Source organism: Lissotriton helveticus, chromosome 5_1, assembly GCF_964261635.1.
Source record: "Lissotriton helveticus chromosome 5_1, aLisHel1.1, whole genome shotgun sequence".
NCBI lineage: Eukaryota > Metazoa > Chordata > Amphibia > Caudata > Salamandridae > Lissotriton > Lissotriton helveticus.
Genome location: NC_136065.1, coordinates 117320068 through 117343054, shown reverse-complemented (window position 1 = coordinate 117343054; position 22987 = coordinate 117320068). Strand labels below are relative to the sequence as shown.

The 22987-nt window shown below is 46.7% G+C and overlaps 1 protein-coding gene across 1 annotated transcript in view; it reads right to left on the bottom strand.

Annotated features, from left to right (window-relative positions):
• SLC2A6 (solute carrier family 2 member 6) overlaps positions 1-22987 on the bottom strand; it is a 150048-nt gene that overhangs the window by 18892 nt on the left and 108169 nt on the right. Inside the window, exons 7-8 of the mRNA XM_078641842.1 lie at positions 13918-14026; positions 12734-12904 (exon numbers count right to left, since the gene is read on the bottom strand). Coding sequence (XP_078497968.1) covers positions 12734-12904; positions 13918-14026 — 280 coding nt within the window. The remainder of the gene's footprint in view (positions 1-12733; positions 12905-13917; positions 14027-22987) is intronic.

The window sequence follows — 22987 nt, the reverse complement described above, 5'->3', positions numbered from 1 at the left end:
CAATGGGTGTTGCGCACCTGCCCTGTAAAAGATGTAAAATTGGATATTTTTAAATCACGCGTTTTGGGATACTTTCTTCGCGTATTCTAGGGCACATTCCCACTCAGAGTCTTGTAATGGATGCTCAAAGTTATCGGCCCACGTCTGCCACAGCCAAGGAAGCGATGTGACCATAAGTTCTCAAATGGCTTCATATAGCCAGGTGATGAGGTGTCGTCCCGGTCCCTTGTTTAATATTGTATGTAGGACTGGATGTGTCTGTGGTTCCCCTTCAGATAGATCCCATAGTTGTCTACAGTCTGTGACTATTTGTCTATGTAGGAGGAATTGTCCTCGAGGGAGACCATTGTCTTCTGCCAGGCCGCCAAAGGTGAGGAGCTCACCATCCTCAAACAGTAACCAAGTCAAGTCAAGTCAAGTATTTGTATAGCGCACTACTCACTCAGAGGGTCTCAAGGCGCTTGAGGGAGAGGGGTTCGCTACTTATCAAACAGCCAAGTTTTGAGTTGTTTTCTGAAGGAGAGGTGGTTCTGTGTAAGACGGAGGTGGGTGGGGAGGGAGTTCCAGGTTTTGGCCGCTAAGTAGTAGAAAGATCTTCCTCCCATAGTGGTTCTTGGGATGCGTGGAATCGCGGCGAGGGCTTGGTTGGACGATCGTAGTTGGCGGGTGGGGGTGTAAAAGGTCAGGCGAGTGTTGAGGTATCTGGGTCCTAGGTCGTGGAGGGCCTTGTGTGCGTGAGTGAGGAGACGGAACGTGATTCTCTTGTTGACGGGGAGCCAGTGAAGGTCTCTCAGGTGGCCGGATATGTGATTGTGGCGGGGTATGTCTAGGATGAGTCGAGCGGAGGCGTTCTGAATGCGTTGAAGTCTTTTCTGCAATTTGGCTGTGGTTCCGGCGTAGAGGGTGTTTCCGTAGTCCAGTCGGCTTGTGACAAGTGCTTGGGTGACCGTCTTCCTTGTTTCGGTTGGGATCCATCTGAAGATTTTTCGGAGCATGCGTAGGATGTTAAAACATGACAATGAGACGGCGTTGACTTGTCTGGTCATCGAGAGGGAGGAGTCTATAATGAATCCCAGGTTGCGAGCATGGTCTGTTGGTTTGGGTGCACTTCCTAGGGCCAGCGGCCACCATGAGTCGTCCCATGCTGAGGTGGATGATCCTAGGATGAGGACTTCCGTCTTGTCTGAATTCAGTTTTAGGCGGCTGTTCTTCATCCACTTGGCTACGTCTTTCATTCCTTCGTGTAGGTTGGTTTTGGCGGTGTTTGGGTCTTTGGTGAGGGAGAGGATCAGCTGTGTGTCATCAGCGTATGAGATGATGTTGAGGTTGTGCTGGCGTGCGATGGATGCGAGGGGACTCATGTAGACGTTGAAGAGGGTGGGGCTGAGCGATGATCCTTGTGGTACGCCGCAGATGACTTCGGTGGCCTCTGATCTGAAAGGGGGGAGGCGGACTCTTTGCGTTCTTCCGGCGAGGAACCAGATGATCCAATCCAATGCTTTTTCTTGTAACCCGACGTTGCTGAGGCGTTGTACAAGGGTGCGGTGGCAGACCGTGTCAAACGCTGCGGAGAGGTCCAGGAGAATGAGGGCAGCTGTTTCCCCGTTGTCGAGTAGTGTCCGGATGTCGTCTGTGGCTGCGATGAGGGCGGTCTCGGTGCTGTGGTTGGCTCGGAAGCCGGACTGTGAGGGATCGAGGGAGCCGTTAGACTCGAGGAAGGCGGCGTGCTGACTGTTTACTGTCTTCTCTATGACTTTGGCGGGGAATGGGAGGAGCGAGATGGGGCAGTAGTTTTTAAGTTCGGTGGGGTCTGCAGTAGGTTTCTTCAGGAGGGCACTGAGTTCGGCGTGTTTCCAGCTTTCCGGGAAGGTAGCGGTGTTGAGGGAGCAGTTGATGATGTCCCGGAGTTGGGGTGCGATGATGGAGTCGGCCTTGTTGAAGATGTGGTGGGGGCATGGGTCGGTTGGTGATCCGGAGTGGATGGAGTTCATCAAAGGGATGGTGTCTTCGGTGCTAATCGGGGTCCAGGCGCAAAGGGTGGTGGAGGGGGGCTTCAGTTCGGTGGTGAGGGGAGTGGACTGGTCGCCGAAGCTGTTATGTATGTCCGCGATCTTGCTGTGGAAGAACGAGGCTAGACAGTCGCAGAGGTCTTGAGAGGGAGTGATGTCATTGGTGCCGGCGCTGGGATTGGTGAGCTCTTAAACAATGCTAAAGAGTTCCTTGCTGTTGTGGGCGTTGTTGTCTAGTCGATCCTTGAATGCTGATTTCTTGGTGGAGCGGATCAGCTGGTGGTGTTTGCGGGTGGCGTCCTTGAGGGCGGTCATGTTGTCTGTGGTTGGGTTTCTTCGCCAGGCTTTCTCGAGGGCGCAGCAGTTCTTTTTGGAGTTCTTGAGGTCGTCGTTGAACCAGGAGGCTTTTTTGTTCCCTGGTTTGTTGTGATGGTTTTTCAAGGGTGCTAATTCGTCAGCGCAGTGGGTGCTCCACTGTGCGAGATTGATGGCTGCTTGATTTGGGTCAGTTGATATGGCGGGAGGGTTTTGGTTCAGAGATGTGGTGAGCTGGTCGGTGGTAACTTTGTTCCAGTTTCTGCGGGAACTTGTTGCGGGTGGTGGTGGGGCGTGTTCTTTCTGAAGCTCAAGTGGACTCTGCTGTGGTCTGTCCAGTGGATTCCCGTGGCGTGATTGAAGGAGATGTACTTGCTGGAGGAAAAGATTGGGTCGAGCGTGTGTCCGGCATAGTGGGTGGGGGTACTCACCAGTTGTTTGAGTCCGAGATTGGCGAGGTTGTCCAGCAGGGTGGTGGTGTTGTTGTCGTTGTTATTCTCTAGGTGGAAGTTGAGGTCCCCTAGGAGAATGTAGTCGTCGGAGGGGAGGGCGTGTGGGCTGATAAAGTCAGCGATGTCTTCGCTGAATTGTGTGCGGGGTCCTGGGGGTCTGTAAATGAGGGTGCCTCTGAGTGTGGTCTTGGGGTCGGTGTGTATCTGGAAGTGGAGGCGTTCGGTGGCTATGAGGGTGTCTTCGGAGCTGGTTGAGATGCGAATGGTGTTCTTGTGGACGATGGCGATGGCGATTTTTCGGAGCATGCGTAGGATGTTAAAACATGACGATGAGACGGCGTATACTTGTCTGGTCATCGAGAGGGAGGAGTCTATAATGAATCCCAGGTTGCGAGCATGGTCTGTTGGTTTGGGTGCACTTCCTAGGGCCAGTGGCCACCATAAGTCGTCCCATGCTGAGGTGGATGATCCTAGGATGAGGACTTCCGTCTTGTCTGAATTCAGTTTTAGGCGGCTGTTCTTCATCCACTTGGCTACGTCTTTCATTCCTTCGTGTAGGTTGGTTTTGGCGGTGTTTGGGTCTTTGGTGAGAGAGAGGATCAGCTGTGTGTCATCAGCGTATGAGATGATGTTGAGGTTGTGCTGGCGTGCGATGGATGCGAGGGGACTCATGTAGACATTGAAGAGGGTGGGGCTGAGCGATGATCCTTGTGGTACGCCGCAGATGACTTCAGTGGCCTCTGATCTGAAAGGGGAGAGGTGGACTCTTTGCGTTCTTCCGGCGAGGAACGAGATGATCCAATCCAATGCTTTTTCTTGTAACCCGACGTTGCTGAGGCGTTGTACAAGGGTGCGGTGGCAGACCGTGTCAAACGCTGCGGAGAGGTCCAGGTGAATGAGGGCAGCTGTTTCCCCATTGTCGAGTAGTGTCCGGATGTCGTCTGTGGCTGCGATGAGGGCGGTCTCGGTGCTGTGGTTGGCTCGGAAGCCGGACTGTGAGGGAACGAGGGAGCCGTTAGACTCGAGGAAGGCGGCGTGCTGACTGTTGACGGTCTTCTCTATGACGTTGGCGGGGAATGGGAGGAGCGAGATGAGGCAGCAGCTTTTAAGTTCGGTGGGGTCTGCAGTAGGTTTCTTCAGGAGGGCACTGAGTTCGGCGTGTTTCCAGCTTTCCAGGAAGGTAGCGGTGTTGAGGGAGCAGTTGATGATGTCCCGGAGTTGGGGTGCGATGATGGAGTCGGCCTTGTTGAAGATGTTGTGGGGGCATGGGTCGGTTGGTGATCCGGAGTGGATGGAGTTCATCAAGCGGATGGTGTCTTCGGTGCTAATCGGGGTCCAGGCGTGAAGGGTGGTGGAGGGGGGCTTCAGTTCGGTGGTGAGGGGAGTGGACTGGTCGCTGAAGCTGTTATGTATGTCCGCGATCTTGCTGTGGATGAACGAGGCTAGAGAGTCGCAGAGGTCTTGAGAGGGAGTGATGTCATTGGTGCCGGCGCTGGGATTGGTGAGCTCTTAAACAATGCTAAAGAGTTCCTTGCTGTTGTGGGCGTTGTTGTCTAGTCGATCCTTGAATGCTGATATCTTGGTGGAGCGGATCAGCTGGTGGTGTTTGCGGGTGGCGTCCTTGAGGGCGGTCATGTTGTCTGTGGTTGGGTTTCTTCGCCAGGCTTTCTCGAGGGCGCGGCAGTTCTTTTTGGAGTTCTTGAGGTCGTCGTTGAACCAGGAGGCTTTTTTGTTCCCTGGTTTGTTGTGATGGTTTTTCAAGGGTGCTAATTCGTCAGCGCAGTGGGTGATCCACTGTGCGAGATTGATGGCTGCTTGATTTGGGTCCGTTGATATGGCGGGAGGGTTTTGGTTCAGAGATGTGGTGAGCTGGTCGGTGGTAACTTTGTTCCAGTTTCTGCGGGGAACTTGTTGCGGGTGGTGGTGGGTCGTGGTCTTTCTGAAGCTGAAGTGGACGCAGCTGTGGTCTGTCCAGTGGAGTCCTGTGGCGTGATTGAAGGAGATGTACTTGCTGGAGGAGAAGATTGGGTCGAGCGTGTGTCCGGCGTAGTGGGTGGGGGTACTCACCAGTTGTTTGAGTCCGAGATTGGCGAGGTTGTCCAGCAGGGTGGTGGTGTTGTTGTCGTTGTTATTCTCTAGGTGGAAGTTGAGGTCCCCTAGGAGAATGTAGTCGTCGGAGGGGAGGGCGTGTGGTCTGATAAAGTCAGCGATGTCTTCGCTGAATTGTGTGCGGGGTCCTGGGGGTCTGTAAATGAGGGTGCCTCTGAGTGTGGTCTTGGGGTCGGTGTGTATCTGGAAGTGGAGGTGTTCGGTGGCTATGAGGGTGTCTTCGGAGCTGGTTGAGATGCGAATGGTGTTCTTGTGGACGATGGCGATGCCTCCTCCTGTTTGGTTGATGCGGTCTCTTCGGATGATCTTGGAACCGTCCGGAATGGCTATGGCGATGTCGGACGCTGAAGAGGCGTTCATCCAGGTTTCCGTAAGAAAGGCGACGTCCGGCGATGTGGTGTCGAGTAAGTTCCATAGTTCAATGGCGTGTCTGTGGACCGAGCGGGTGTTGAGCAGGATGCACTTCAGGTGGTTATTGTCGGAACTCTGTTTGGCGTTTGTGGGTGTAGTGAGGGTCTTGATGCAGGAGAACTTGCAGGATTGGCAGGTGAAGGGTCCATGGGTACGTCCTGGGGCGGCTTGGTAACCCTACTTCGAGGATCGAATGGTCCATCCATATTTGCAGCTGTATAGTGACTGTTTACCCCGGAGTAGGTCCGCTAACCTGGGGGAGCGGCAGCATTGGAGTAAATAGCTGCGACCCATGGGATAGGCACTGGACTTTCCGCGTTCATGAACTAGCTACTTTAACCTGCCGGTGATGTGCAGGAGTAGCCATTGTGGCGCCGGGGTCGTCATGTGTCCGGACTCCGAGCTGATCTTCCCTAATCCCCATCCGGCTATCCAGCATTACATCCACTGCAGCTGTGATGCCAGGTAGTAGGCCTCAAATATTGGGACTCCTAGTCCTCCCTGAGGTATTGGCCACTGCATCTTGCTCAGGGCCACTCTGCGGTGGCCTATGCTCCATATAAGCGAGAGAAACGGGGAATTCAGTTCATGGAAGATGGAGTGAAGGGGATGATTGATCGATTGGGAAAGTGGTAGAGAAGGCCTGGTACCAGTGCATCTTTGCCAGGGCTATTCTTCCAATTGGGGCTAGAGGCAGGGACTTCCAGAAACTAATTTGGGCTTGCATCCCTGCTAATGCCCTACGGAGGTTTCCCTCGTAGAGCTCACGGGGAGAGTGGTAGAGTCTAATTTCCAGGTACTGGGGGGCTTGGTCACTACAGGTCAACCTGGTGTCGCCAATTTTGATCTGTTGGGGGAGGCTGGGGTTTCGGGGATATATGATGGATTTCGCCCAGTTGACTTTCAGTCCAGCGCTGATGTGAAGTCTGCGAGCATCTCACAAATAGGAGCAAGGTTCATTGTGATATCGCATACGTATAACAGCAGGTCATCAGCATACAAAGATATGCTGTGGGTAATGCCTGCCATGGGGATGCCCCAATCTTCACCCCCCTCCCTGACGTGGGTTGCCAGTGGTTCCATTGCTAATGCAAAGAGGAGTGGGGTGTGGGGGCATCCCTGCAATGTGCCTAGTGCCACCGGGAAGGGCTCTGAGATGAGGCGGCTGAGGCGTATTCGGGTTGCCAGTTTCGTGTACAATAGTCTCATGTATGCCAGGCAGCGTGGGGCCCACTCCCACGCACTGTAGCACAGCGAATAGGTAGGGCCAGGTCCGGGTGTCGAATGCCTTCTCTAAGTCTAGGACTAGGAAGGCCACGCTGGGATATCAGCCCTGCAGTCCAGTCCTAGACGTGGAACAGCCATCTGATGTTATGGGATGTGGCTCTGCCTGGCATGAACACATATTGGTCCGGTTGTACCAATGTTGGGAGAATTTGGGTATAACGGTTTGCCACGATCTTTCCGAGTATCTTGCAATCTACCAATAATAGTGTAATTGGTCGGTAGGATAGTCAGTAGTGTAGGGTGGCGATCTGGTTTGGGAACTACACCATAATAGATTTGTGGAATGAGTCGGTGTGTTCTCCTTTGTCTAACACTGCTCTCTACACTTCTTCGAGCCTGGGAGCCAAAATGTGACATAGTATTCTACTGGCAGGCCATTGCGACCAGGGGCCTTGTTTCGCGCCAGGGCTTGAAGTGTCTGTTTGACCAGTGGCGTAGCAAGAGAGGGGCGGAGGGGGCGGCACAAGTTTTGGGACGGCGGCTTGCCCCCAGCAACCCCATTCAATTTTCCACGAGGCGGCAATCGCAGGAATATCGCCAGGACCCCCACCCCGAGCGCTCTCACGGCTGCCACAAGTGGCAAAAAAAGGGTTTGCCAAGGTCGGCAAAGTAGCTAGTTAGCCACTGCCTGTTTCACATCAAAGCCCTACTATATATGACCTAGACTGCATGTTGCAGATCAAGCTTTCTTTTAAAAGTGTGCGTTACTGTATGCAAGAATAATTTGAAATTTGGTTGTCCCTCAAGTGCAGAAATGTCAGGAACTCTGACAAAGTAATGGGCAAATAATTTCTAGTTGCTGCAATTTTTGAAGGTTGTCAGGAAGCACTGGGAGGCCAAGCCTCAAGTGAACTCCTGCTGAGGATATTGTCACGCTCGTATCACTTTTAACCACACACCAGGATGCAATCCAACCTCCTAAACTAATGCTCAAAGCAACGGAGTTCCCAAATGCACACATAGCTTTCATTTAGCTAATGATTCTCATGAATCATTCATGAAAAGACGACGATTAAGATTAACAAGAGCCTTCATCATCAATTGCATGCACTCCTAACTTCAATGAACTCTGTCAATGGTTCAGTTACTTGCTTGTTCTATGTTCCCTTTGTGTGTGTGTTTACATTTCCTCATTTCTCATCATAGTTTGTGTTAACTGAGGCAATATCTGGCATACAGGAGCCATACATGTGCTATTTTGAATGTCGCACTGCCATCTAGTGGTATGAAGAGGGAGTATCATCTTCATGTTTTAGCAAAACACATTTTAGAAAGCAAGCTTACAAAATGCAAGAAAGTCCACAAGGGATATTAAGGCATTGTGTCACGGCGCTTTAGCAAGTTTTGGAGATGCACCCACCAGGGTCCCACTGCGCACTGATTGGGAACAGCTGACTGATGTGATTGAAACTGACAGGGATTGTGTTTGAGTGGGGCGTCCATCTCTCTCCAATTTCCTACACTCACATGTCTAAAGAATCTTGCGTGTTAAAGTGATTATGAAACTATGTAGTACAATGGATGTATGTCATTACAACGCATGCTTTTACCACGCATGCTTTTACATCGCAGTTTTTACAACGCATAGCGCTTTGGGGTGCTGGATAGTGAATAGTTTAATTTACTATTCCAACTCCAGTCCCCGTGGATAGTAGGGAAGTTGTTGGATAGTAAATTAAATCTATTCCCTATCCTAGAGCGCCCCCCAGCGCAATGCGTTGTAATGGTTTGCGTTGTAAAAGTTGCGATGTAAAAGCACTGCGTGGTAAAAGTTGCGTTGTAAAGGATGTTTCCCTAGTACAATGCATGGAAGAATACATCTTTGGATATTTGAAATGATATCCAATACTTACATACGAAAAACATTAATGCTCTGCTGTATTACCTTCATATGAAAAGGCCAAAACAATCCTAAGTGTAGGCCAAATGTAGGTCCTCTAACAGACAATGGGGCCACAAGACACCTGCGTGTAGGACGAATGAGGTCAAGGCCACACTCGATCTACCTACTCAGTGCTACCCCAGCCAGTGTTCGTTAATGGCTGGTTGTGGTTGTCGTATGTCCTTGCTGGTGCTGCATGCACAGGACAAGTGTCTTAAATTTTACTTAGGTTTAGATTGAGTTGGATTAGTAGCTCAACAATGTGTTCATGTCATGCATGTTTTTGTTTTCTTACAATTATAATAATTTCTAAATTGATTTATTTCAGTCATGTGAAAGGCTTCTGTTGGTCTAAACCTACAACATGACCCCCAAGCTTTTAAACAGACTTTTCAATTGCCAGGGGATAATGAACCAGTTCCATATGTATTGCACCTGTGCCAAAGCACCCCATGTCTACAATTAGAAAGAGATTTCCTCTTCTCTCTGCTTTGACATGACACACAGTAGGATGTCCCAAGATAGCCTGTGTTATGCTGCACCAACCATTGTTGCTATTTGGGTTGTGTTCGTTTACATTCAGGTTCCCATACACAATGATGATGTGACAGTTTCACTATTTTAAGACCCATGCAAGTTATTTTTGATAAATGTACTTGCACGTGTGCCTTGCTCTTTTAATACATGCTAGTTTATACTATCAAAGCTTACAGAAGCCCCCTTTATTTGACACTCACATGTGATTCCTGTGCTAAATCACAGTATTGTTCCCAACACTGAGGTATGCTCACTGTTTTTGATGATTAATCATATAACCCCTGGAGGAATACTACATAGCATCTCTCTTAGCTGCATACTTCTTTTGCGCCTTGCATGTGTATATTCAATCTTTCCTACAAACATAAACCCTAGGCCTGAAAGAAGTTTCAATAATGCTAGTGAAATTAGCTCTACACAAAACTCCATTAGACAATTTTGCTAAATGTTTTGCACCCAGGAAACTTGTCTCACCGAAACATGTTAGTCTTGAGATGGTATCTACCACGACTTTTAATTATGAAGTGTGTGCTTGCAAGAAGTAAGTCACACAAGATATCTGCAAAGCACCTTTCACTATAAAATAGTAAACTCTCACATTTATGGAATTTCACGAAATAAAATAGGATATTTGGCACACCGCAATGAAGCCATGGATCTATGCGATCTCTACCTAAGTCTTAAATGTTGGAGTCACACATTTAAACATTCCATGTTATATTACAGGAATGCAACTCTTTGTTTTGTATATTAGGTGCTGATTGTGTGCACTGTATTCTGTTTTTTTGAGTATTGCAATTTCTGTTGTTTGTGCTTACCTCTGGCTGTTTGTGAATGCAGCCAGGAGCTCATAAACATACTTAGATGGACTGCAATAAAACAGCTAATAACAATGCTGTGGTGTTTCTTCTAGAAGGCCATCTTTAAATAAGCTTTTTCTTTTTTCTCATTTGTGGCAACATTTCTGTTGTGTATCCGCTGACTGTAAAACCACTGTAAATATGTTGGAGTGACTATTGACATTTTTGGAAGTCTTTCTGTCTGTCTTTGGTGATTTCTCCACCCACCAAGGATGAGGTTGAATGATACTGAATGGCTACACAGTACTGTCTTACCACTACCCTATAAATAGGGAGGACACTAACCTATGAAAGGGGATGAGTGTTCTTTTACATCACTCCTATAGCACGGAACAACCTCCCTCTCTACATCAGAACCTCTTCTACTCTTCTTAAATTCTGCAAGAAGCTGAAAACCTGGCTTTTCAATTAACCAAACTACCATAGGTAGGGGTGGGCACACACACCTACTCAGTGCCAGGATACCCTCAAGGGTGAAAGTGCTCTTTATAAATAATCTAACATAACATAAAATAACAGCATCCTGGCTTTGTTCTTTGGGACTTCCACCAATATTGATGGTTTGTCTGTAATCTTCAAACTCTAAATGACCCCTTGAGTCTATACACCAAAGCATTCTTTAATAATTGGTGTGTACCAGAGCACTTTCTGACAGGCAGTCTCTCAATCAGTGCACAGAACTCTAGAACACTTTACTATTGGAAATTGGGGAAATTAGTTGAGAGAGGTGAGAGCCCCACTCAAGCAATAAACAGAATCATTTTCAGAGTGAACCACAAAAGTTACTGGATAAACATGTTCTTAAATCTCTGGTAGAATGACTCAAAATCGATCAGTCTTACCTTAGAGGCAATGTGTATAATATGTATGCAGCACTGTAACAATAATAGGGTGAAAACACAACACAAAAAAATCGAGGAAATTGTATTAAGTGCATTGACACCAAAATGACAAAATGCCATTAGGTAGACCGGAAGATAACAATTTTTTTAAATTTTAACAGAATTAGCACCAAAAGGCACAAAGCACTAATCACGGTAATCTGGTCAGGCTGGACCGGGTCAAAGTCCAAAGATAAGATCGAATGCAATGGAATGCAGGTAGGATGCAGGGACCAGATTTGTCCAGGTGGAAAGTTTACCTTCTTACTTAGTTCAGTTTCATGCAAGAAGCTTGGTTGGCTGCAGTCGGGCTACAGGCTTGACCCGGAGAGAGTTACTGAAGTCCCAGGCCTTTGTCGGAACTCTGTGTTGGTGGTGCAGTCTTCATCAGTCGACTTCACGCTTACAGGAAACACATGGCGGTTGTTGTCAACACAAATATTTCTGGACGGAAAAGTCCGGGATTTGAATCCAAGAAGGTCTTGTTGACAGACTGATTCAGTTCCCACGTTGACCTGTGTGACTTCTGCTTATGCTCACAAGGAACCAGTCCAACCCGAACTGCCAAGCCATGCCAGAAACCGGTCCTCGGAAGCTTGTTTCCGGTCCAGGGAAGGCATGGCTTGGCAGTTCGGGTTGGACTGTTCCCATGAGGCACAGGGTCAGACTGATTTGCATATAGCCATGTCTGAACTGGGGTGGCAGAGTGGGCTAAAGAACGGTGATGGATTAAACCCAGATCTTTTGACTGGGTGTGAGTGTTTGATTGGTTCAGATGCTCCGTCCATCGCCACCCCCTTTTGAACTGCTTTTGGCCGCCATAAGTGTGGCAGGGTATGCTCAGACGTGAGTCCCTTGCTCACTTTGCCACAGGATTCAAGCAAGCCGGGCTGAAGACGGCTGTAATGCCAGAAACCGGTCCTCGGAAGCTTGTTTCCGGTCCAGGGAAGGCATGGCTTGACAGTTCCGGTTGGACTGTTCCCATGAGGCACAGGGTCAGACTGATTTGCATATAACCATGTCTGAACTGGGGTGGCAGAGTGGGCTAAAGAACGGTGATGGATTAAACCCAGATCTTTTGACTGGGTGTGAGTGTTTGATTGGTTCAGATGCTCCGTCCATCACCACCCCCTTTTGAACAACTTTCTAAAAGAGGCATTTTTAAAATAGAAATCTAAAATTCGACTTTACCACGAAAGAGGGTTTTAAATCAAAATTTCAATGAGCGGAAGGAGTATTTCTCTAGTTGGTCTCAAACTGAAGTTACCACATATTACATTTAATAAGGTAACCCAGTGTTAAGCTATGCGAGAGCTAGCCTTAAGTACACATGTCCTACTTTTTAAGTGCCATTCACCCAGCCCTATGAGCCTTTAGAGCCTACCTTAGGGTGATTTATAAGCATAGAAAGGAAGGCTTAGGTCGTCTGGCTAGAGGTATATTTTTCAGGTCAAAAAGGGAGTGGCAGGCAAGAGACATGTTTACAGTGCTTCTTTAGTGGGTGGCACAAGCAGTGCTGCGTTCCACTTTAGCATTTAATTTACAGGTCCTGTGTACATGTAGTACCATTTAGTAGGACCCAGTAGTAAATAAAGGTGCCAATTAGGTGTATATCACTTTGGCCAGGTTTAGAAGAGACAGCACAAATAGTTTACCACTGATTGGCAAGAGTAAAGTGCACAGAGGTCTAATGCCAACAAAAACAGGCTCAGCAAAAATAGGTTAGTGCAGGGCACAAAACTGGAGGAATGTTACTAAAAAGATGGTAATTTCCAACAATTTGTGCCAGTTACTTAGTCAGTACATCAAACAAAGGATTTCTTTACAGCTAGAGTATGTGTAATACTTCAGTAACTTATGTGTAACACTGGACTCCTTTTGCAGTCATCTGCACAGTCTGTACATTGAACGCTGGCAAACTCTTAGTCAGTCACTCAGTTTATATCTGTAATGCATGCAGTCAGGCTGTGAGATGGAGCATCCTACATACCCATGATGTAGATCATGATGCAGAACAGGGGAATCAGTGTGATGTAGTTGGTGGGTTCCACGGTTGAGCTGGTCAGACTGTCTCCAGTGTGGTTGGTGCTGTTCCCTTGAGGTAGTGATGTGAAGTGCACATACATGCCCATGGAAAATGTTGAAGCCAACATAAGACCACCTGCAAGAAAGAGAATGGAGAAGATATTGCAAAAGTGGACATCATTTAAGGAACATTTCTCGTGCATTTGCTATTACCTCTATAGCCATTATATGCAATGTTCAGCACACATTCCCTGTTTAGGTGTCCTCAGCAATTAGCAGATATTACTGATCTGGTCATCGGACAGGGGCGTAACGCAGGCCCCCGCATCCCCTGCGGTGCGGGGGGCCCCCAAGCTCCAGGAGGCCCCCTCAGCACTGCCCTCTGGCCGTAGAGCTCCTGATTAAGCTCGGAGGTGGCCCCTCTAAGTTCCGTGCAGGGAGGCCCCCTCAGTGTCCGTTACGCCAGTGTCAACGGACAGGAATATCAGTCTTCCCATAGTGCTGAGAAAGTTAAAAAAGTGATGGGTGGGATGCTGGAAAGCATCTAAGCTGCTGGTAATTACCAGGGGCTGCATTCCAGTCCATCATGTCTATGTTTACTGTGCTACTACAGACAGTAACCAACCATATGGTGAGCACTGTGTATGCTTCAATAGGACCAGTGCATTAAAGAATGCCATACTAGGTCCCTTCTGAACGTGAAAACAAGCAACCCTAAGTCACTTTTGTCTTCTTTGGCCTCATCATTAAGGTGCAGCTTGAGTCCTATAGCACTGAGTTATGGATCCACATCTGCATATATACAATGCACTAAGATTGGTCCACTGAGAAAAGCAAACAAGTGCTAATGGATGGTGTGATCTAGAAGTTCCAGATAACCTGATTCCATTGAACAGGACCAAAGCTGGAGTCTTAGTGTCACCCCCTTAATCTTAGTTACATAGCCAAATCTCTTATATAGCTCCATAGTTGCATCTGTATACATGTAGGGATGTGTATTTATATGGTGCTAGCTTAGCTATGTAGTAACTAGGCACTTATTAGGCAAACCCCATCCCACGCTTAAATGCTCACATTGTTATCATCCTACTCTATGTGCAGTGGAAGGTTTTGTCATTTAGATGGTCATTTACAACATGGCATACAAACCTGAGACAAAGAGGAGAATCTTCCTGCCTGCCTTGTCCATGGAAAAAGCTGCAATGGCCACAGAAAGTAGCCGCACCAAACCAACCAGGGCCGCATCATATTTCCCATCCTACAGGAGTAAAGGGGAAAGAGGTCACCAAACACAAAATGACTCCCATAAGTAACCTCTATTTAATTTATTACCAATTCAAATGCCTTTTTCAGAAAAACATCTAAATGCATTCTAAAAAAAGACTGTAATTTAAAGAGTTCAAGGGTGTTATGCAAATATTATTTTTCTTGTCAAAATTGTTCTTCCATTGCTAGCTTGATCTAAAACAAACAAAGGAGAGAGGTAGAATCTCCCATACTCTAATCCAGAAACTTGTTATGCATAAAAAACGCAGACACATCTCCACTGTTACACCCCTCTGATAAGCTCCAAGTAGAATGATATCCACTATAGGGTCTGCAGTGAAGGAAAATGCAAAGAAATGTTTACCCTGTTGCCATAATGCACTGAGACAGTCTATTCATGCCTGACATTGCTATGTAACAAATGAACTATGAAATTAACAATAATAACGTCCACAATGTAATGCAAGACAAAAAAGAGAAGAAAGACTACTATCAATCAATCAATCAGGTGTTTATAAAGCCCAGCTATTCACTCATAAGGGTCTTAAGGAGTGGCGGGAGGCTGCTGATTCGCCTAGGCACAGGCATTCAGTCGAAGAGCCAGGTCTTGAGGTCCTTCCTGAATTGGGTCAGCAACAGGGGTTGCCTGAGGTGGAGAGGTAGGGTGTTCCAGGTCTGTGTGGCGAGGTACGAGAAAGAGCTTCCTCTGGCTCTGGTCTTGTGCATCCATGGGACAGTGGCCACGGCCAGTTGGGTGGAGCAAAGATGTCTGGTGGGTACGTGGAATGAGAGGCGGTGATTCAGATATGCTGGTCCTGCGTCGTTGAGGCCTTTGAAGGCATGTGTGAGGAGCTTGAAGGAGACTCTTTTGTTGATCGGGCGCCAGCTTTTTCTCGAAGGTATCCAGTGATGTGGCTGTGGCGGGAGATGTTGAGGACCAGTCTGGCTGCCGCGTTTTGAATGTTCTGTAGTTTCCTGAGGAGTTACTGGGTGGTGCCGGCATAGAGTGCGTTGCCGTAGTCGAGTATGCTGGTGATGAATGTGTGGGTGACTGTCTTTCTGGGTTCGGTGGGGATCCATCAGAATGGCTTTCAAAGCAGGTAGAGTGGTGAAGCATGATGATGATACAGCATTGATCTTGCTGTTCATTGTGAGCCAGGACTCCAGTATGATGCCAAATTTAAGTGCGTGGTCCATTGGGATAGGGGGGTTCACAATGCGGCAGGCCACCAGGAGTCATCCCAAGCTGTGGGGGTGGGTCCCAAGATGAGTACTTTGGTGTTGTCTGGGTTGAGTTTGAGGCAACTTTCTTTCATCCAGGTGGCAGCAGCCTTCATCCCGCTGCGGAAGTTGATTCTGGAGGCTATGGGTTCATTGGTGATGGACAGTATCAGCTAGGTTTCATTGGCATGAGTCCATGGTTCGTGATGATGGTGGCAAGGGGGCCATGTAGACGTTGAAGAGGGTGAGGCTCAGGGAGGAGCACTGGGGCACTCGTAGCTGATCTCTGTGGGTTTTGACTCGCTGTGTTCGGCCGGTGAGGAAGAAGAGGAATCCAGTGCAGGGCCTTGTTGCTTATGCTGGCGTCATGGAGTCTCGTGATAAGGGTGCGGTGGGAGATGGTATGGAAGACGGCTGAGAGATTCAGCAGGATGAGGGCTGCATTTCGACTCGGTCGGGGAGGGATCAGATGTCATTGGTGGCTGCGAGAAGTGTGGTCACAGTGCTGCAGTTGCATCGGAAGTCAGCTAGGGAGATGTCTAGGACATGGTTCACCTCTATAGCCAAAGCACATGGTGGGGAGACATTGGTGTGGGTTAGTTGTTCTGCTACAATGGCTCCTTTGATTTTCCTCCCTCACTTCCTAGGGCCTTGTAGGAATTGGTCTTTTTGGCTAAAGTTCCCTAGACTTTTTGCTTTCCCCCTAGACCATTTTCCTGACATCGAGTTGCCAATTTAGATATTTTGGGTACTTTGCCACTGCTGATCAAGGCGTTGGTGCGGAGCGCCTGGTCATCGTGTGCACTGGGAAAAGAGGAGAGACAAGGATGTCCAGGGTGCGTGTCGTGGTGCAGCCAAGGCGTTGGTGAAGAGCGCCTGGTCATGGTGTGCACCGAGCAAAGAGGCGAGTCTCGGACGCGCAGAGTGCGTGTCAAGGTGCAACCGGAGGCACTGGTGAGGAGTGCCTGGATAGTGTGTGCACCAAATTCGAAGTAAGTCTTCACAGGTCATTGGGCCCTCGGAGTGAAACAGCAGCGGCCTGGACCAGCAGCCCTTGAGCAGCTGAGCCGCCAGCCTGAGCTCGCCATACCCGTTGACGGAGTTCTGGATCAAGGCCCAAGTCACTGAAGGAGGAGAGGAGAGTGGGGTCGCACCCCCCAGGTAACGTGGATCACCACCTGGGGTGGGGTGCGGGCCCAGAGGGACACTCTCTCGGCATTTCGCTTCTGTCAGCTGCGCGAGCCTGTTGCTTCAGCTCAGATCTAGGCCCGTGCTGGCCCAAGGAGGGGAAGTACTTGGGCCGGAGTGAGAAGCTGTACTTTTGTGTCATCATTGATCCATATTGGGGGCACTGGGAACGGAGCACCTAAACTGTCATATTACACTTTGTATTATTGCTGCTAACGAACTATCGAACTGTCATATGATGCCGGGCCTTATTTCTGCCTGACGAACTACATGCTGGGCGCTATGCACTGCGTTATTTTTTCCTTGCAGAGTACATGATTGTAATGTGGTGCTTTGCATTATTTCTTCATCGCACAGTATCTGAATATAATGTGAAGCAGTGCATTATTTCTTCATTGCACAGTACATGATTGTAGCGTAACTCATTGCTTTGTTTCTTCCTTACACAGGGCATACTGGTACTGATACAAATTGCATTATTCCTACGATTGCAAAGTACATGAATGTGGGCTACGTATGGCATTGTTTCTCTACTACACAGTACAAGAGAATATTGTTACGCATTGCAGTATTTGTTTTCTTTAGCAACGTGTGTAATTCTAGCAATATGACTTGCCTAACCTTTTGGAAAAGGTTTGAAGTGAGAGTAACTTGTGATGTATTCCTATAGGTTCTGAATCGATCCCCCTATTCCTGACCCTATTCTGGTTAAACAAACCAACAAGTTAACTAGCAGTCAGCCCATGAGGCAGAAAATCCCCATGATGCAGATACCGTTATCTGACGCAGTCACACTACGGCACAGGAACGTGTTATCTGATTAGGTCATAACGCTTGCGATCTAATTAGACAAGCGATATTCCTCCAGCCCCTGATAAGGCAAACGGAGTTCTCATAACAAATCAAACCTATGACAACCTGGGCAAAACCCTGCGGCCATTGTTTTGATTTCACCGAGAACTTCAGCAAAAGAATGTGCTAACGAGCAAGTCGTATGACATCCTTATTGACGTATCTATGTCCATCCTTACGTCAATCTCGGCACCTTAAAGGTATAAATATTACCGATATTGCCCTATGCAAACACACGCGGTGGTGACGAGACGGAGCAGCCATACTTGCCGAAGCCCAGAGCAGAGCAGACCCCGCTGGCGCAGCCCCGCCTTCCTGACGCGCTGAGAACGAGACGCGCTGCTTTCTCCTGCCGAGAAATCCAGCACCGGCGCTTCCGGGTAGCCCTCGCAGGCAGCCTGGAATATCGAGACCAGAGAGAGAGATACCATCCCTCATTCATCCTTAATTCCAGGTACAGAACTGAATAACCCCTCGCAGAGAATTCTTTAGTTATTCACTTGGCAAAAACAAACTTAACTTAAACTGTAACTTTCTATTCCCGCCCACGTATTAGGCTTAGGTCAGGTACACGGGGTAGGCGTATTTAGAAACACCAGTTGAGTACGTTTAGTCAAATGTATATGTGTATATAATATATTTTATTCATTTTAAAACATCTTATGGCTTAGAAACCATATCAATGTTTTTACAGTATTATTTTATACTTCTGCTTTTAATGTATGCACTTTACTTAACTATAAGTATTGCAATAATATCGATCCATTTCTCTTGTATGAGAAAAGAGACTGATCAATAAATAACACCTTTTTATTGAACACGCCCGTCTCTTCCTTTTCTCTACATTCTGATGAGACTAAGAATGCACGTACTGACTGAGTAAAATAAATTGCCTTTTGTTCACACGACTCTCGAGATACACTCTTGGTTAGGGGAGAGCAAAGTTGTCATGTTCTATGGTTGTCAGAAACTAAATCCCTTCTTGTCTAATCAGGGAAGTTAATTCCTTCCTGAACATTTGAGAAAGTTTCTAGTGAACTCTGAGCTAGCTGGCAAACCCAAAACTTTAAGTCTAATATCGTCAGTAGTAGACCTAGTTAACGTCTGGTCTAGGCCTTTACTATTGAAGGTATTATTCCAATGCGCAGAGCCTATTGGGATAATAGGAACTACACTACATGGCGCCCAACACGTTTGGAAAGGGCGATAAAACTAACGTAAGACATTTAAAGTAACTCAGTCGTGCTTTCTCACTCAGACCCCTTTCTCCCATAATACTCCAAAGACGTCTGGAGTGGGTAAAAGGTTATATCCGCCAGACCTCGCAGGAGGGAACTCCTATGTATGGTTCTTGGTATAGTCAACGTTGAAGGATACACTGTTCCAAAATATTGTGCATCTAATCTTTGTTTCCATAAGAAACCTGATCTGCAAACAAACAAAATAACCATCCTGTCGGTAAAATGGTAGACAGTGATGAAGAAAGAGAGGCAGTTAGATTAGCAACTGAACTCGCAGCAGCTGATGCTACCATGCAGGAAGCAGACCAGGATATAATACACATCCCGGTCATTAAAAGGAAATCTATAACGATAAAACTTATAGAAAATGGACTGACACCTAGAGGTGGTACAGTCATATTCGTAATTGAGGCACACGAATATCGGCAGACAGAGGTATACTATTCATGGATAAATTTTCCAGCAGCAAATCCTGTAACAAAGTACTTCCACTATTACAAAATAGAGGAACCTCCTGAAACGTACACTCCTTTCGAGGAGGTGGAAGTACCACTCAAATTTCAAGAGCATTTGCTCTTATTTGATGGCGCCCTAAAACATAATAATCACATCACCAGGCTCGGTCCTTTAGGTAGACCAGGAGCAACGTGGCCGGTCCTAGCCGGATACACACCACATCCAGACATCGACGGGATGTCTGCAGCCAACCTGTTAACACAGCTAAAACAATTAATAAAAATACATAGACAATTAGTCCAGTATGTGATGCGGACTTCAACAATTCAGCCAGCGATTAAACTCCCACAGCTGACCCCTCACCAGGGGAACACAAATAAAATTACACCACAGAACATCCAGTCCTGCCTAGGTAAAGTACCGGCTAAACGGGAACAAATACCATTCTGGCTAGCGCAGAAAATCACCCAAATAGAGGCGGTGTTTCCAGACACCACCCCGCTAGAAAAGCACAGGATTCTGACTATCTGTCTTCCAATGGGAATCGCACCACACATTGAGGACTGTGACACTTGGGGTACAGTCTTTGCTTCCATCTACACAAAAACGCACAGTGTTCCATCCATTTCGGTAATACCAGATGTGCTAAAACAAATTCAAGATGAATACGGTCCAGAACCCGCTTTAACTCTTGGTATGAAATTACTAAAAGACTTCAAGCAGGTCTCGGCTATATTATTAGCCAACATAAAGGGAGAAGCAGCAAACGTGGCGATCCGCCAGAGGTTAAAGGAAACAGATATAGCAGACCAACCAGCTGAAATTGCCAGAATCATAGAAAAATCCTATGAGGAACTAGGTAGAGATAGTTTAGGTGGAATACCAGTAAAACCACAACTAATTGAAAGTCCTGAAAAAACATTTTTTAATAATAATTCAACATCACAGAAAAAGAGCTGGGATGGAAACAAACAATCCAATCCCAAAGAAAAGAAATTCCAGTCCAGAGGAAGGTCTCCTAGGCAAAGAGAGAAATCTCCGAACCAAAGACACAGGTCACCCCAGAGTGACCCCTCTGGGAAAAGATATAACCTTAGAAATAGGGATAATATAAAAAAGCCTGATAGATATCAAGATATTGATACACGTCCCTCTCAATCTTTTCAGACTTCCTCGCAGAAATCGGAAAGAAGAGGACGATCAGAACAAAGAGAAGAGCACGCCAAGTCCAAAGACAAGGAACCTGCTCAGCTAAAAAAGAAATTACAATTTCCAAAGAAGAAGGTAGCCAGCATTAAAATAGTTAACAATGCCGAGAATTCTGAGGACACAACTGAAAAACGGGGAATGGGCTCAGACAATGCTAGACAGCGCAGCAGAAGTGAGCATAGCTCGCAAAGTCCTTATGAATCATCTGGAGACAGTGGACACGAATGAATATCTTCAAGTGGAAACTGCAGACACCAGAGTTAGCAAACCTCACAAAATATACGAAATAACATTACGTATAGAGGGTGATAAGACTAGAAAAATAAGGGGACTATTTTGGGATAATCTCTCCAAGGGCTATGATATCCTTCTAGCTGAAAAAGACTGGCCACCAGAGTTTGTCAGGGATTGCCCTCATGGCGAAGAAGTAATTATGCCTGCCTTCTCAAATCATATCCCAATTCATAAAAAATACACACTTGCTAGAAAGTGGGCAGTGGCTCTAGCTCCTGCTTTATATAAAAATCACGTGGAATGGGATGAGGACTCTCCTCCTCACAAAATCCAGTTAAAATCACAACCTACTGCACAAAGGCAGTACCCAATTAAGCAAGAAGCTAAAAAACAGGTAAAAGAAATACTAGATCAGCTAGAATACCAGGGGGTGATTGAAACTTGCACCTCACAAATGAACAACCCTTTGTTTCCGGTCTCCAAACCAGACAATTCATATCGTCTAGTTTTGGATTACCGACACCTTAACACATGTTGCAAAACCTTTGCAGTGCAAAATTCGCATAGTGCTGCACTAATGAATAACATAGTGCGCAAAAAATACAAAACAACATTAGACATCTCTAATGGATTCTTTTGTCAAAACATAGCACCAGAGAGCAGATATTTGTCTGCGTTCTCAATAAATGGCACTCAAAAACAATTCTGTCGGTTAGCCCAGGGGTACAAGAACAGCCCGGGAGTATTCTCAGCGAGAGTAACAGAATTACTACAAATATATGATGATGAAGCATTATCTTATGTCGACGACATTTACTTAACAGATGATGACTTGGAGACTCACTTGAAGAGAGTGAACACCATAATACTTGGGTTCGCAGCAGAGGGTTACAAATTCAACTTTAAAAAATCCAGAATTGCCCATCTGACAGTCCTGTTCTTAGGATATGAATTATCAAGTATAGCCTGGCTGACAATTTTCTAGAAAAATGTGCCGTACTCCAAGGAACTAGAAGAAATGGAAAATTTAGAATATGAAAGAACATTCCCTCTGCCAATCGACATTCTGCCTTTACGACATTACGCCTGTGTAATTTATACAGACGGACATGCTCAACCCCCCGTTTGGGGAGAACAGGCATACAACCCCACATGTGGGATTATAAAAGAAGTGTGGCGCGGAGGTAAACTAAAACCTCTATTAACAAAAACACACTCAGTAGAAACTAATTCAGAACAACAAACTGAAATACTAGCATTGAAAATGGCGCTAGATAATGCGGATCGCGAATTCCCGACACTTATAGTGTCAGATTCATATTACTGCGTCAAATCATATAATAAGGATTTGCAGACATGGATTCAGAACGGTTACAAAGATGACACAAATGCACCAATAAAGCAGAAACTGCTCTGGGAACAAATAGCTCTTTTACAAAAAGAGCTACCAAAGACTCACGTGACACACTCACTGAGTCATCAGCGTGATGGCGTTCACGTTGCAGGGAATTCATTGGCTGACACAGCCGCAGCGGCAGCCACTAAATCGGCTCCCGTAGTTCGAAAAAAGCGTACATTAAAATACATTGACGTTGAAACAGTGCTGGCGGTGAAAACGTCATCAAAAGGCGACTGCTCAGCGCTACCGATCAACTATCTACTCAATTATACATACATAATCGATGCAAACTCCGTCCCTTTTGCTCGAATCCCTGGAGTGGGGGATAGAGTGATTCCAAACATGGACAGGAGAAACTTGTTAATCGCAGACGCACATATGGGCGAGGGTCTCAGACACCTCAAACTAAAAGATTCTCTGGAAGAATTACAATCACGGTACTGGTGGCCAGGCATGAGCCTGCGTCACACCATGTTTGTAAAAAACTGCCCAAACTGCAACAGAGATCGCAGTGGGGAGAGAAACAGTTTAATACCTCGTCGTTTTACTCCAGAAAAAATCAAGAGTAAAAATGAAGGCTTGCGATTAACATATACAGGCTAGTTTCCACTTATAATGTAGATCACCAGCACTCGGCTGACGTCTGGACTGTTATACAAAGATTTGCGAGTCTAAATGGCATATACGCTAAGAGCATGCTACGTTTGACCATTGTTTTCACTCTAGCCCTCCAGCCTGATGGGAAACATGGCCAAATGAGCATAGCACAGCGGGAATCTTCTCACTTCCTTCCTGAGGGATACGGGATGGTGTAAAGAAAAAACCAAGGCATAAAGCAATCTATAACGGAAAGGATATTAGGTTCGGGAGCTGGGTGGGTCAAACATCTAATAAGTGTCCAACGTAGTCTAAATAACTTGCCAAGAAATTCTCTGAAGGGATTCAGTGCGTACGAATTATTATTTGGAACTAGGATGTTGATCTCTGACATTGATAGTCAGACTTCAGTGGTGAAAGAAAAAAGCTTTGATATCAAAGACCGTTTGGCTATTTTGCAGGACTTAAACAAAACAAGAAAAGACCTGAGCAACATAAAGTTTAAACAACAGCCAACAACCACTGAAGAACCACCACCTGTCCCAGCAAGACCTGT